Source organism: Manis pentadactyla, chromosome 3 (assembly GCF_030020395.1).
Source record: "Manis pentadactyla isolate mManPen7 chromosome 3, mManPen7.hap1, whole genome shotgun sequence".
NCBI lineage: Eukaryota > Metazoa > Chordata > Mammalia > Pholidota > Manidae > Manis > Manis pentadactyla.
Window position 1 is genome coordinate 22,885,767 of NC_080021.1, and position 16,248 is coordinate 22,902,014.

Sequence of the window (16,248 nt, forward strand, 5' to 3'; positions counted from 1 at the left end):
GGAACAGGAAAATACTTTGTGCAATTATTTATATCAGTTTTCTCATCTTGGGGAGTGCATATACTTGAACTCATGTGGGCCCTTGTACAGTACTTTCTACTTTGCAAATGGATTTCACTTACCTTAATTCCTTTAAACCTTACTTATTTTGTAGTAGAAGGTTTTTGTTACTTTTATTTGACAAACGAAAGCAAACACAGGGTTGAGCATGTAAAATTACGCAGGAAATGTAATTGGAAATTGTGCGTGAGCTCTTGCTTACCATCTGTTTGCTGGTATTTTTAGTATACCATGATACTTTACATAATGCTGTCATACGTGTCATTATTTATGATTTTGTGAGGTGCATGATGATTACAATATTTTACATTTCATTACTTTTGTGGAACAACATAAGACTCATTATTTTAATTTTGAAAAGGCTAATCAGTTGTTACAGTTAGTTGCTGTGTATTAAGACTAGCTTATATCTTAATCCTTCAAGATATTAAGGATAGAAAAAAATGCAAATAACAATAATAGTTAATTTTTGTCTGTTCCATGGCTTGTAGCAAAACATGGATAACAATATGACCCTCATGAGGCCTCTGGTATAGATAGTATAACTCAATTTCCATGTAAGGAGATGGAAGCTAAAAAGGTATACAGATTTACCCAAGGTCACGTGTGTGGCAGAGCCAGGAGCCAAACCCAGATCTGTCTGTTAACAAACTTATTCTTTTGTGGTTGGGAAAAAAAGATTTTGCTGTTATTTAAAGATTTACAGATTAATGGATTAAAACTGGAAGAAAAGGTGTGATTGGGTGGTACCTTAAGAATACTTTATTGGTTGGCTTATTTGTTTCTTTGGTTTTAAAATACTTTACTTCCAACCACAAATAATCTACTTCCGATGGCTTTGGTTAAGCATTTTTTTTTGTAGATAATTATTTTTTATTGAAGGGTAGTTGACACACAGTATTACATTACATTAGTTTCAGATGTACAACATAGTGATTCAACATTTATATACATGCCAATTCTAGGTACCAGCTATCACCATACCAAGTTGTTACAATATCTTGACTATATTCCTTATGCTATACATTACATCCCGGTTACTTATTTATTTTACCATTGGAAGTGTGTACTTTTTTTTTTGTTTGTGAGGGCATCTCCCATATTTATTGATCAAATAGTTGTTAACAACAATAAAATTCTGTATAGGGGAGTCAATGCTCAATGCACAATCATTAATCCACCCCAAGCCTAATTTTCGTCAGTCTCCAATCTTCTGAGGCATAACAAACAAGTTCTTACATGGAGAACAAATTCTTACATAGTGAATAAGTCACATAGTGAACAGTACAAGGGCAGTCATCACAGACACTTTCGGTTTTGATCATGCATTATGAACTATAAACAGTTCAAACATGAATACTCATTTGATTTTTATACTTGATTTATATGTGGATACCACACTTCTCTCTTTATTATTATTATTTTTAATAAAATGCTGAAGTGGTAGGTAGATACAAGATAAAGGTAGAAAACATAGTTTAGTGTTGTAAGAGAGCAAATGTAGATGATCAGGTGTGTGCCTGTAGACTATGTGTCAATCCAAGCTAGACAAGGGCAATAAAACATCCATGGATGCAGAAGATTTCTCTCAGAACGGGGGGATGAGGTTCTAAGCCTCTCCTCTGTTGATCCCCATTTTCTCACCTGATCACCCCCCTGCGACTGTGCCTGTCTTAGGTTGTTCCTCCCTTGAGGAATCTTACGTGTCTCTGGCTAACCAGTCATCTTCCGGGGCCATACAGGGAAATGTAAAGTTGGTAAGTGAGAGAGAAGCCTTATTGTTTGAAATGGTTAGCTTTTTATTTCTTTGCATATTTATGCCCTGTAGCTTCTATGCCCAGCATTTGTCTTGAGGTATCTTTACCACTTGGAAGAATTATGATACTCGGTAAATTTGATATGAGGCACGAATTCTATTTAAGGGTTGTAATTAGGAATGAAGAAGAAAAGCTATAGAAGTAGCAGGCGGAAGAAAACCTGGGAAGATTGATTATTTCTTTGACATATCTTCTTGTAGAGTAACTTCAGCATGTATAGGTTTTAAGCTACTACTTAAATTGCGCACACACATTAACATAATAGGAATATAGTTACGTAACCAAAGCATACCTGTAATTCCCAGCCATCTCCAGTGAAACCAAGAAAACCAGTTAGGCACCTTAGGCATTTATGAAAACTTATCTATGATATGGTGGATATTGTCCAACTGAACTTGAACAGTCTGAGAGAAATCAGACAAATTAAAACAACCCATTCCTGGGGAATGTTCAAATCCCTTATGTTCTTTTAACAGTAAATAGTCTGTAGTTGTAACATTTTGGAGCGCTACAATTTGCACTTCTCCTAATTCTTGGTTGAGTTCCAACAGTATAGATCCAGTCAAATTTGTTGTTTTACTGTATGCACAGGCCAGCTTAGATATCTCCTTCTTCATTCCAGTGACAAGTCCAGGAACTGGTGGGATGAGTGCATCTACAGCTGTAGCAGTGCGTAGATCTTTGTTGGGGTTTTTTGATGATCATTGTCTGGCATGAGTCTTCCAGAGAGTGCTGATGTTGGAAGTTCTTCTTCATATCATATCTTAGTTCATTTTTGGGGTAGCCCAATTAGGCTTTGATCCTCTGTATAAACACAAACAGACCCTTTGCCTACACTTTTATATGCCCTTTATACCCTTGTGTAGAACTCATTGGAGGTTACCAAACAGGAACTGCCTTTTTTTTTTTTTTTTGTATCACTAATCTACACTTACATGACGCATATTATGTTTACTAGGCTCTCCCCTATACCAGGTTCCCCCTATAAACCCCTTTACAGTCACTGTCCATCAGCATAGCAAAATGTTGTAGAATCACTACTTGCCTTCTCTGTGTTGTACAGCCCTCCCTTTTCTCCTACCCCCCATGCATGTTAATCTTAATAACCCCCTACTTCTCCCCCTCCTTATCCCTCCCTACCCACCCATCCTCCCCAGTCCCTTTCCCTTTGGTACCTGTTAGTCCATTCTTGAGTTCTGTGATTCTGCTGTTTTGTTCCTTCAGTTTTTCCTTTGTTCTTATATTCCACAGATAAGAGAAATCATTTGGTATTTCTCTTTCTCCGCTTGGCTTGTTTCACTGAGCATAATACCCTCCAGCTCCATCCATGTTGCTGCAAATGGTTGGATTTGCCCTTTTCTTATGGCTGAGTAGAATTCCATTGTGTATATGTACCACATCTTCTTTATCCATTCATCTATCGATGGACATTTGGGTTGCTTCTAATTCTTGGCTATTGTAAATAGTGCTGCGATAAACATAGGGGTGCACTGATCTTTCTCATACTTGATTGCTGCATTCTTAGGGTAAAGTGCTAGGAGTGCAATTCCTGGGTCAAATGGTAAGTCTGTTTTGAGCATTTTGATGTACCTCCATACTGCTTTCCACAATGGTTGAACTAACTTACATTCCCACCAGCAGTGTAGGAGGGTTCCCCTTTCTCCACAGCCTCGCCAACATTTGTTGTTGTTTGTCTTTTGGATAGCAGCCATCCTTACTGGTGTGAGGTGATACCTCATTGTAGTTTTAATTTGCATTTCTCTGATAATTAGCGATGTGGAGCATCTTTTCATGTGTCTGTTGGCCATCTGTATTTCTTTTTTGGAGAACTGTCTGTTCAGTTACTCTGCCCATTTTTTAATTGGGTTATTTGTTTTTTGTTTGTTGAGGTGTGTGAGCTCTTTATATATTCTGGACGTCAAGCCTTTATCGGATGTGTCATTTTCAAATATATTCTCCCATACTGTAGGGTTCCTTTTTGTTCTATTGATGGTGTCTTTTGCTGTACAGAAGCTTTTCAGCTTAATATAGCCCCACTTATTCATTTTTGTTGTTGTTTTCCTTGCCCGGGGAGATATGTTCAAGAAGAGGTCACTCATGTTTATGTCTAAGAGGTTTGTGCCTATGTTTTCTTCCAAGAGTTTAATGGTTTCGTGACTTACATTCAGGTCTTTGATCCATTTTTAGTTTACTTTTGTATATGGGGTTAGACAGTGGTCCAGTTTCATTCTCCTACATGTAGCTGTCCAGTTTTGCCAGCACCATCTGTTGAAGAGACTGTCATTTCGCCATTGTATGTCCATGGCTCCTTTATCAAATATTAATTGACCATATATGTCTGGGTTAATGTCTGGATTCTCTAGTCTGTTCCATTGGTCTGTGGCTCTGCTCTTGTGTCAGTACCAAATTGTGTTGATTACTACGGCTTTATAGTAGAGCTTGAAGTTGGGGAGTGAGATCCCCCCTACTTTATTCTTCTTTCTCAGGATTGCTTTGGCTATTCGGGGTCTTTGGTGTTTCCATATGAATTTTTGAATTATTTGTTCCAGTTCATTGAAGAATGTTGCTGGTAGTTTCATAGGGATTGCATCAAATCTGTATATTGCTTTGGGCAGGATGGCCATTTTGACGATATTAATTCTTCCTAGCCATGAGCATGGGATGAGTTTCCATCTGTTAGTGTCCCCTTTAATTTGTCTTAAGAGTGACTTGTAGTTTTCAGAGTATAAGTCTTTCACTTCTTTGGTTAGGTTTATTCCTAGGTATTTAATTTTTTTTGATGCAATTTTGAATGGAGTTGTTTTCCTGATTTCTCTTTCTGTTGGTTCATTGTTAGTGTATAGGAAAGCCACAGATTTCTGTGTGTTGATTTTGTATCCTGCAACTTTGCTGTATTCCGATATCAGTTCTAGTAGTTTTGGGGTGGAGTCTTTAGGGTTTTTTATGTACAGTATCATGTCATCTGCAAATAGTGACAGTTTAACTTCTTCTTTACCAATCTGGATTCCTTGTATTTCTTTGTTTTGTCTTATTACCGTGGCTAGGACCTCCAGTACTATGTTAAATAACAGTGGAGAGAGTGGGCATCCCTGTCTAGTTCCCGATCTCAGAGGAAATGCTTTCAGCTTCTCGCTGTTCAATATAATGTTGGTTGTGGGTTTATCATAGATGGCCTTTATTATGTTGAGGTACTTGCCCTCTATTCCCATTTTGCTGAGAGTTTTTATCATGAATGGATGTTGAACTTTGTCAAATGCTTTTTCAGCATCTATGGAGATGATCATGTGGTTTTTGTCTTTCTTTTTGTTGATGTGGTGGATGATGTTGATGGACTTTCGAATGTTGTACCATCCTTTCGTCCCTGGGATGAATCCCACTTGGTCATGGTGTATGATCCTTTTGATGTATTTTTGAATTCGGTTTGCTAATATTTTGTTGAGTATTTTTGCATCTACGTTCATCAGGGATATTGGTCTGTAGTTTTCTTTTTTGGTGGGGTCTTTGCCTGGTTTTGGTATTAGGGTGATGTTAGCTTCATAGAATGAGTTTGGGAGTATCCCCTCCGCCTCTATTTTTTGGAAAACTTTAAGGAGAATGGGTAATATGTCTTCCCTGTATGTCTGATAAAATTCCGAGGTAAATCCATCTGGCCCGGGGGTTTTGTTCTTTGGTAGTTTTTTGATTACCGCTTCAATTTCGTTGCTGGTAATTGGTCTGTTTAGATTTTCTGTTTCTTTCTGGGTCAGTCTTGGAAGGTTGTATTTTTCTAGGAAGTTGTCCATTTCTCCTAGGTTTCCCAGCTTGTTAGCATATAGGTTTTCATAGTATTCTCTAAAAATTCTTTGTATTTCTGTGGGGTCCGTCATGATTTTTCCTTTCTCATTTCTGATACTGTTGATTTGTGTTGACTCTCTTTTCCTCTTAATAATTCTGGCTAGAGGCTTATCTATTTTGTTTATTTTCTCGAAGAACCAGCTCTTGGTTTCATTGATTTTTGCTATTGTTTTATTCTTCTCAATTTTATTTGTTTCTTCTCTGATCTTTATTATGTCCCTCCTTCTGCTGACCTTAGGCCTCATTTGTTCTTCTTTTTCCAATTTCGATAATTGTGACATTAGACCATTCATTTGGGTTTGTTCTCCCTTTTTTAAATATGCTTGGATTGCTATATACTTTCCTCTTAAGACTGCTTTTGCTGTGTCCCACAGAAGTTGGGGCTTAGTGTTGTTGTTGTCATTTGTTTCCATATATTGCTGGATCTCCATTTTGATTTGGTCATTGATTCATTGATTATTTAGGAGTGTGTTATTAAGCCTCCATGTGTTTGTGAGCCTCTTTGCTTTCCTTGTACAGTTTATTTCTAGTTTTATGCCTTTGTGGTTTGAAAAGTTGGTTGGTAGGATTTCAGTCTTTTGGAATTTTGTGAGGCTCTTTTTGTGGCCTAGTATGTGGTCTATTCTGGAGAATGTTCCATGTGCACTTGAGAAGAATGTATATCCTGTTGCTTTTGGATGTAGAGTTCTATAGATGTCTATTAGGTCCATCTGCTCTAGTGTGTTGTTCAGTGCTTCCATGTCCTTACTTATTTTCTGCCCGGTGGATCTATCCTTTGGGGTGAGTGGTGTGTTGAAGTCTCCTAGAATGAATACATTGCAGTCTATTTCCCCCTTTAGTTCTGTTAGTATTTGTTTCACATATGCTGGTGCTCCTGTGTTGGGTGCATATATATTTAGAATGGTTATATCCTCTTGTTGGACTGAGCCCTTTATCATTATGTAGTGTCCTTCTTTATCTCTTGTTACTTTCTTTGTTTTGAAGTCTATTTTGTCTGATATTAGTACTGCAACCCCTGCTTTCTTCTCGCTGTTGTTTGCTTGAAATATGTTTTTCCATCCCTTGACTTTTAGTCTGTACATGTCTTTGGGTTTGAGGTGAGTTTCTTGTAAGCAGCATATAGATGGGTCTTGCTTTTTTATCCATTCTGTTACTCTGTGTCTTTTGATTGGTGCATTCAGCGCATTAACATTTAGGGTGACTATTGAAAGATATGTACTTATTGCCATTGCAGGCTTTAAATTCGTGGTTACCAAAGGTTCAAGGTTAGCCTCTTTGGTATATTACTGCCTAACTTAGCTCGCTTATTGAACTATTATATACACTGTCTGGAGATTCTTTTCTTCTCCCCTCTTCTTATTCCTCCTCCTCGATTCTTCATATGTTGGGTGTTTTGTGCTGTGCTCTTTCTAGGAGTGCTCCCATCTGGAGCAGTCCCTGTAAGATGTTCTGTAGAGGTGGTTTGTGGGAAGCAAATTCCCTCAGCTTTTGTTTGTCTGGGAATTGTTTATTCCCACTGTCATATTTGAATGATAGTCGTGCTGGATACAGTATCCTTGGTTCAAGGCTCTTCTGTTTCATTGTATTAAATATATCATGCCATTCTCTTCTGGCCTGTAGGGTTTCTGTCGAGAAGTCTGATGTTAGCCTGATGGGTTTTCCTTTATAGGTGACCTTTTTCTCTCCAGCTGCCTTTAAAACTCTTTCCTTGTCCTTGATCTTTGCCATTTTAATTATTATGTGTCCTAGTATTGTCCTCCTTGGATCCTTTCTGTTGGGGGTTCTGTGTATTTCCGTGGTCTGTTCGATTATTTCCTCCCCCAGTTTGGGGAAGTTTTCAGCAATTATTTCTTCTAAGATACTTTCCATCTCTTTTCTTCTCTCTTCTTCTTCTGGAACCCCTATAATAACGGATATTGTTCCTTTTGGATTGGTCTCACAGTTCTCTTATTATTGTTTCATTCCTGGAGATCCTTTTGTCTCTCTCTATGTCAGCTTCTATGCGTTCCTGTTCTCTGGTTTCAATTCCATCAATGGCCTCTTGCATCCTATCCATTCTGCTTATAAACCCTTCCAGAGTTTGTTTCATTTCTACGATCTCCTTTCTGGCCTCTGTGATCTCCCTCCGGACTTCATCCCATTTCTCTTGCGTATTTCTCTGCATCTCTGTCAGCATGTTTATGATTCTTATTTTGAATTCTTTGTCAGGAAGACTGGTTAAGTCAGTCTACTTCTCTGGTGCTGTCTCTGTGATCTTTGTCTGCCTGTAGCTTTGCCTTTTCATGGTGATAGGAATAGTTTTCAGAGCTGGGACAAGTGACGGCTGGAAGAACTTCCGTTCTTGTTGGTTTTGGCCCTCCTCTCCTGGGAGAACAGCGGCCTCTAGTGGCTTGTGCTGCGCAGCTGCGCGCAGATAGGGTTTCTGCTTCCTGCCCGGCTGCTATGGAGTTAATCTCCGCTGTTGCTGTGGGCGTGGCCTGCCTCGGGCCTCTGCTCCAAAGTGGTGGAGTCGTGTTGGAGGGGGACCGGCTGGGAGGCTATTTATGTCTGTAAGGGGCCTCCCTGCTCCCTGCAGCCCAGGGGTTTGGGTGCCCAGAGATCCCTGGATTCTCTACCTCTGGATTAAGTGTCCCGCCCTGCCCCTTTAAGAGTTCCAAAAAGCACCTGCCAAAACAAGGACCACAAAAAAAAAAAAAAAAAGAATTTTTTAAATTAAAAAAAAAAAAAGTGGCCACTCATTTTTCTTTATTCTCCGGTGCCAGCCTCAGGCATCTGCTCACCAGTCTTGCTGCCCTGTTTCCCTAGTATTGGGGTCCCTATCCCTTTAAGACTTCCAAAAAGCGCTCGCCAAAACAAAACAAACAAACAAAAAAATTGGTCACTCGCTTTTCTTATGTCCTCCGGCGCCAGGCCTCCGGTGCCCGCTCACTAGTCTTGCTGCCCTGTTTCCCTAGTATCCAGGGCCCCCTGGACACGCACTGTGTCTACACTCTGGCCTGGATGGCGGGGGCTGGGTGTTCGGCCGTCCTGGGCTCCGTCTCCCTCCCGCTCTGCCTGCTCTTCTCCCGCCGGGAGCTGGGGGAGGGGCGCTCGGCTCCCGCGGGGCCGGGGCTTGTATCTTACCCCCTTCGGGAGGCGCTGGGTTCTCTCAGGTGCGGATGTGGTCTGGGTAGTGTCCTGTGTCCTCTGGTCTTTATTCTAGGAAGAGTTGTCTTTGTTGTATTTTCCTAGATATATGTGGTTTTGGGAGGAGATTTCCGCTGCTCTACTCACGCCGCCATGTTGGCTCCAATCCTTTTAACCTCTTTTTTTGTCCAAAATTTTGAAGTTTTTTCACTTTTGTATTCCAACTTAATTCTGATTCTGATTGTCTACATATTTCTTTTTAAATTATGTTATGCTTTTGGAAGGCATATCATTGGTTATTTCTTAGACAATGTTAATGATAGTTTTGGGTATCTACCCCTCCACCCCTCCATTGGTTTCCTTTTCCTTGCAGACCCCATTTCCTCCAAGTTGCTTTATTCCCCTTTGTTTTTTCTGATCACTCTTGCGTTGATGCTTTCTTCAACGTATCTGGTGATTCTTAGCTATATGTTTATGTATGAGAGTAGAGCACTAAATAGCTGATTTGAAACTCAGTGTGACCAGCAGGATTTGTGAACTGTGGTCTTCCTTTTACAGGCATCTTCCTAGGTTACTATAATAATATCTTATATATGTAATAAATATTGATTGAGTAAACTAATGTATTACTAATTAGTCATCTCTCTCTTTTTTCCAATGTGTGACTATACAAAGTACAGAGTTGAATACTTACCAGAGAACTTGCTTATGTTTCAGATAAATTATGTTTTTAAGTTATACGTATTTCATTTTATCGATTTTTGAACAGAAGCATGAATTTCGTTTTCTTGTAATTATTTTTTGGCTTAGTTTTCAGATAACTATTATCGTGCAGAAATGATTGATGCCCTTGCCAATTCTGTTACACCTGCTGTCAGTGTGAATAATGAAGTTCGAACTTTGGATAACTTAAATCTAGATGTACGACTCATTCTGGAAGAAATCACTAGGTTTCTGAATATGGAAAAACTTCTTCCAAGTTACAGACACACCATCACTGTCAGGTATGATGATTCTTTACATTTCCTTTAAACTTAATTGTTTTTGTAATTGTAAGAGAAATTTATTCTCTTTATAGAAAATTGGAAAATACTGTCAAGTAGAAGTAGAAAAAATCCTATGTGATTCTATCACCTACAGGTGAATTACTACTATTTTGGAGAATGGTTGCCTAAATTTTTCCCCCTTGTAACTGTATATATTTTTAATTACTTGACTTACATTGTATATATAGCTCTTGTATTCTACTCATATCATAAACATTTTCTCATGTTATCAGAAATTTTTCATGTCTGCGTAATCTTTTATCCCAGTGGATACAGTAGCATTGTCCCTCTTTTGTTAGGCTTCTTTGAAAATGACTTTTCACTTTTCTCAATTTCTTTGTATATGGCTATTGAAAGATACTGTTTATTTGGGAGTTTGCTTAAAAAAGTTGTTTTATTGAGTCAAACATTATGAACCAATTTAACCTTCCATATGTATTGTTGACAAAACTACATATTACTAAAATTTTTGGAGAATATACTTTATTTAAAATGTTTCATATTAAATACATTTTTCTGAACTGTGTTCCTGTTGTAAGTATGATATTACCTGAAATTGGATTTCTAAACAAATTTTAAAATTTGATTTCTTTTAATGTGACTAACATATTTTAATTTTTATGACCATGCAGAAATTCAATGTCACAAAATTAAAAGGTGGATTCAAGTCACATCAATTTTTCAGTTAACGGTTACAAATTAATTTCTAATGCCTAAGCAGTGTGTTGGTTTGATTCAAAGTATTTTAGCAAAAATACTTAATTATAAATACTATTTACCTAGTTGTTTGAGAGCCATACGAGTGCTTCAGAAGAATGGACATGTGCCAAGTGATCCAGCTCTTTTTAAATCTTATGCAGAATATGGCCACTTTGTGGACATTCGGATAGCAGCTTTGGAAGCAGTTGTTGATTACACTAAAGGTAATGCTTTAGAAATATGTAAAAGAAACGTTTACTTATTAAAGCAAGCCTTATTATTGGGGTGTCATGTTATCTACAATACAGATAATTTAATTTTAAATTCTTAACTCACTGATTTACAAATAATTTTTTTTTCGGTAAATGTAGAATTTGTGTAAGAATAATTGATTGAAAACAATAAAGTTATAGATAGAAATATTTGGTCTTTCCAAGAAGTCAGTGTATCATTCAGTGTATTATTTAATTGCATCTTATTTTAAGAAATAGAAAATTTTGGGGAATTTTTTAACTACATAAGGATTCAAGAAAACATGAGGCACCTGTCAAAAATTTGTATCTTTGAAAGTAGAGCAAGCAACATAAAAGGGCTTCAGCAAAGGGATTAGGCAAGGCTTCATGAAGTTGAAAAAAACATAAGGCCAGTTGGGCAGGCTCGAGATGGTAGAGTAGGAAGACAAGGGGGAAACCTCCTTCCACATACATACCAAGGAAGCAACTACAATAAATACAGCTAAACCTGAAAATGACCTGACGACTGCAGAACAGACTTATACCTGGTGAAGAAAAGAAGACCACACAGAAAAGGGTAGAGTGGCAGAGCTGTGATCGAGCCCTTCTCCCAATCCCAAACCCACAGGAGGGAGGAAGAGGATTGGAATGGGGAGGGGATAGGCGCCTAGGAACTCTGCACGCCTGGCCTTGGAGATCTGCTCTAGGAACATGAGTCCACATTACATTAGGTTCTGGTGATTACACCAGACTGACACCAAGGACAATTGGGACATTCTGGGAGGCTGAGACTCTGGCCATAAGTGGAGAACAGGCACACTGTGCTGGTCCCACTGAGACCCAAAGAAGAGGTGGCAGTTTGAAAGACTTGCCAGCAGTGGGAGGGGTGCCAGATGGTTGAGGGTTGGATGGAGCTCTCTCCTCAGTAGAAAGGGCAGGTGGATGAAACTTCCCCGGCCCTCCCTCAGCCCAATAGGTTGCTCACTCTTGGGAGCCTCAGACGCTCCATCCCCCTTGCTGGTGGCTTAGCACTGAGGCTCACTTCTGTGCACTGCTGGCGAGCCAGCCCCACTCGGCCCAGCAGCATCAGACTTTGCTGCCTGGTGGGCAGAGGGAGGTTCTCCCAGCCTTCTTGGCCCTGTCTCAAGCCAATTATTGGGCTGCAGGAGCCAGCTCTGAGTGCTCCTGCATTCCTGCAGGCAGACAAACCTGGTACTATGCAACTCACTGCAGCAACTTTGTGCAGTGGCATAACTCACCTCCACTGCTTGTGCAGCCTTGCACCATGTGACTTGCTACCACCGCATGCCCACTTGCCCATGTTCCCTCCCACTGCTCTGCTTGCTGCCACTGCTGTGCATCATTGGTCTACAACTGTGCAACTTGCTGTCACAAGCCTGCATACTCTGACATTGTGCAACAAACTGTGTGACTACCCCGCCCACTCTGTTAAAACCAGCAATACTGCCCTAGCTGCAGGGAAGAAGAAGCCACTGCTCTGATCATAAAGGGCTGGCTGAGGTAAACTGCTGCCTCTGCAGACTGAGATAAACCACTGCCAGCAGAGAGACAGACGGCAGCCCCTCCCGTTACCCACCAATAGCAAATAGGGCTCCACAGCAAAGGAGTAAAGAGTCCTAAGCTTCTGGGCTCCACAGGATGCCTTCTTCATAAAGCCATTACTTTCTAGACCAAGAAACATAGCAGATCCATTTGATAAAAAGCAATACAGAAACCCTGACAAAATAAGGCAGAGAAATAAGATCCAAACAAAACTACAGGATAAGACACCAGAAAGAGAGCTAAATGAAAGAGATCACCAATCTTCTTGTAAAGATTCCAACAGAACAGTCATAAATATGATCACAGATCTGCATAAAGTATTGAAGATCTCAGGGAGGATTACAACAAAGAGATAAAAGAGCTGAAAAAGAAATACTCAGAGCTGAGGAATACAGTAACTGAAATGAAACATACAATAGAGGGAATAAATAACTGCAGCAAGTAGAGGAGACAATCAGTGAGATGGAAATTAGAGAATGGGAAAAACAGAAAAAAGAATATCTAGGAATGAGAGAATGATAAGAGAGCTGTGCGACTAATCCAAACAAAACAATATTAGCATAATAGGGGTACCAATAGAAGCAGACAGAGAAAAAGGGATAGAAGGTATCATTGAGGAAATAATTGTTGAAAATGTACCCAATCTGTGAAAGGAAATAGACACTCAGGCCTTGGAAGCATGGAGAGCCCCCTGTGTCCTAGCCATAGCAATCAGACAACACAAAGAGATAAAAGACTTCCAAATTGATAAGGAAGAAGTAAACTGTCATTATTTTCAGGTGACATGATATTGTTATTATTATTATTTTATTAAGGTATCATTGATACACACTCACATGAAGGTTTCACATGAAAAACATTGTGGTTACTACCCTCACCCATATTATCAAGTCCCACCCACACCCCACTGCAGTCACTGTCCATCAGCGTAGTGAGAGGTCAGTCACTACTTGTCTTCTCTGCCACACTGTCTTCTTCCCTGTGAACCCCCACACCATGTATGACAATCATAATGCCACTAAATCCCCTTCTCCCTCCCTCCCGTTTGGTAATCACTAGTCCCTTCTTGGAGTCTGTGAGTCTCCTGCTGTTTTGTTCCTTCAGTTTTGCTTTGTTGTTATACCCTACAAAGGAGTGAAATCATTTAGTACTTGTCTTTCTCTGTACTGCTCATTTCACTGAGCATAATACCCTCTAGCTCCATCCATGTTGTTGCAAATGGTAAGATTTGTTTTCTTCTTAAAGCTGAATAATACTCCATTGTATATATGTACCACATCTTCTTTTTCATTCATCTACTGATGGATACATAGGTTGCTTCCATATTTTGGCTATTGTAAATAGTGCTGCAGTAAACATAAGGTTCCATATGGCTTTTTGAATCTGGGATCTTGCTTTGTTTGGTTAAATTCCTAGGGTCAAATGGTATTTCTATTTTTAGTTTTTTGAGGAACAGCCCTATTGCTTTACACAATAGTTGAACTAATTTACATTTCCACCAGCAGTGTAGGAGGGTTCCCCTTTCTCCACATACTCACCAGCATTTATTGTTCATAGTCTTTTCGATGTTGGCCGTCCTAACTGGTGTAAGGTGTATCTCGTTGTTTTAACTTGCATTTTCCTGATAATTAGCAATGTGAAATTTCAAGTGCCTGTTGGCCATCTGAATTTCTTGGTTGGAGAATTATCTGTTCATATTGTCCATCCATTTTTTAATCGGGTTATTTGCTTTTTGGGTGTTGAGGTGTGTGAGTTCTTTATATATTTTGGATGTTAGCCCCTTATCGGATATGTTGTTTATGAATGTATTCTCCCATTCTGTAGGATGCCTTTTTGTTTTGCTGGTGGTGTCCTTTGCTGTACAGAAACTTTTTAGCTTGATGTAGTCCAATTTGTTAATTTTTACTTTTGTTTCCCTTGCCTGAGGAGATGTATTCAGGAAAAAGTTGCTCATGTTTATATTCAGGAGATTTTTGCCTATATTTTCTTCTAAGAGTTTTATGGTCTCATGACTTACATTCAGGTCTTTGATCCATCTCGAATTTACCTTTGTGTATGGGGTTAGAGAGTAATCCAGTTTCATTCTCTTACATATAGCTGTCCAGTTTTGCCAACAGCAGTTGTTGAAGAGGCTGTCATTTCCTCATTGTATATCCTTGGCTCCTTTATTGTATATTAATTGACTGTATATGTTTGGGTTTATATCTAGGTTCTGTAGTCTGCTCTATTGGTCTATGAATCTGTTCTTGTGCCAGTACCAAATTTTCTTGATTACTTTGGCTTTGTAGTACACCTTGAAGATGTGGAGTGTAAACCTCCCAGCTCTCCTCTTCCTTCTCAGGATTGCTTTGGCTCTTCGGGATCTTTTGTGGTTCCGTATGAATTTTATAATTATTTGTTATAGTTCATTGAAGAATACCATTGGTATTTTGATAGGGAATGCATTGATTCTGTAGATTCCTTTAGGCAGGATGGCCATTTTGACAATATTAAATCTTCCTAGGCATGAGCACGGGATGTATGTCCATTTATTGTTGTCTTTTTTAATTCCTCTTATGAGTGTCTTGTAGTTTTCAGAGTATATATAGGTCTTTCACTTCCTTGGTTAGGTTTATTCCTAGGTATTTTATTCTTTGTGATAAAATTGTGAATGGAATTGTTTTCCTGATTTCTCTTTCTGGTAGTTCATCGTTAGTATATAGGAATTCAACAGATTTCTGTGTATTGATTTTGTATTCTGCAACTTCACTGAATTCAGTTATTAGTTCTAGTAGTTTTGGGTTGGATTCTTTAGGTTTTTATATGCACAATAGCATGTCATCTGCAAACAGTGACAGTTTAATTTCTTCCTTGCCAATCTGGATGTGTTTTATTTCTTTGTGTTGTCTGGTTGCTGTGGATAGGACCTCCAGTACTATGTTGAATAAAAGTGGGGAGAGTGGGCATCCTTGTTTTGTTCCCGATCTTCAAGTAAAAGCTTTCAGCTTTTCACCATCAAGTGATGTTGGCTGTGGGTTTGTCATATATGGCCTTTAGTATGTTGAGTTAGCTTGCCCTCTCTACCCATTTTGTTGAGAGTTTTTATGATGAATGGATGTTGAATTTTGTTGAATGCTTTTTCAGCATCTATGGAGTTGGTCATGTGGTTTTTGTCCTTTTTGTTGATGTGGTGGATGATGTTGATGGATTTTTTAATATTGTACCATCCTTGCATCCCTGGAATAAATCCTATTTGATCATGATGGATGATCTTTTTGATCTATTTGTGAATTTGTTTGCTAATATTTTGTTGATTATTTTTGCATCTGTGTACATCAGGGATATTGTTTGTAATTTTGCTTTTTTTGTATTATCTTTGCCTGGTTTTGGTATTAGAGTGATGGTGGTCTCATAGAATGAGTTTGGAAGTATTCTCTCCTTTCTACTTTTTGAAAAACTTTAAGGAGGATGGGTATTAGGTCTTAACTCAGTGTTTGGTAACATTCCACAGTGAAGCCATCTGGTACAGGGGTTTTGTTCTTAGGTAGTTTTTTGATTACCAATTCAATTTCATTGTTGGTAATTGGTCTGTTCTGATTTTCTGTTTCTTCCTTGGTCAGCCTTGGAAGGTTGTATTTTTCTAGAAAGTTTTCCTTTTCTTCTAGGTTATCCAATTTGTTTACATGTAATTTTTCATTGTTTTCTCTAAAAATTCTTTGTGTTTCTGTGGTATCCATACTGATTTTCCCTTTCTCATTTCTGATTCTGTTTATGTGTGTAGACACTCTTTTTTCTTGATAAATCTGGCTAGGGATTTGTCTGTTTTGTTAATTTTTAGAAGAACCAACTCCTGATTTCATTAATTCTTTCTATTGTTTTATTCTTCATGAT

At 38.8% G+C, this 16,248-nt stretch overlaps 1 protein-coding gene across 12 annotated transcripts in view; it reads left to right on the top strand.

The window, feature by feature from the left end:
- The window catches only part of TAF2 (TATA-box binding protein associated factor 2), a 149,746-nt gene that overhangs the window by 55,842 nt on the left and 77,656 nt on the right, over positions 1–16,248 (top strand). For all 12 annotated transcript variants that reach the window (XR_008996211.1, XR_008996210.1, XM_057497794.1 and 9 more), the window contains 2 exons: positions 9,648–9,841; positions 10,667–10,806. Coding sequence is in view for 10 of the 12 variants with exons in the window: in XM_057497794.1 (XP_057353777.1) it covers positions 9,648–9,841; positions 10,667–10,806 (334 nt within the window). In the remaining 2 variants the exon portion in view is untranslated. The remainder of the gene's footprint in view (positions 1–9,647; positions 9,842–10,666; positions 10,807–16,248) is intronic.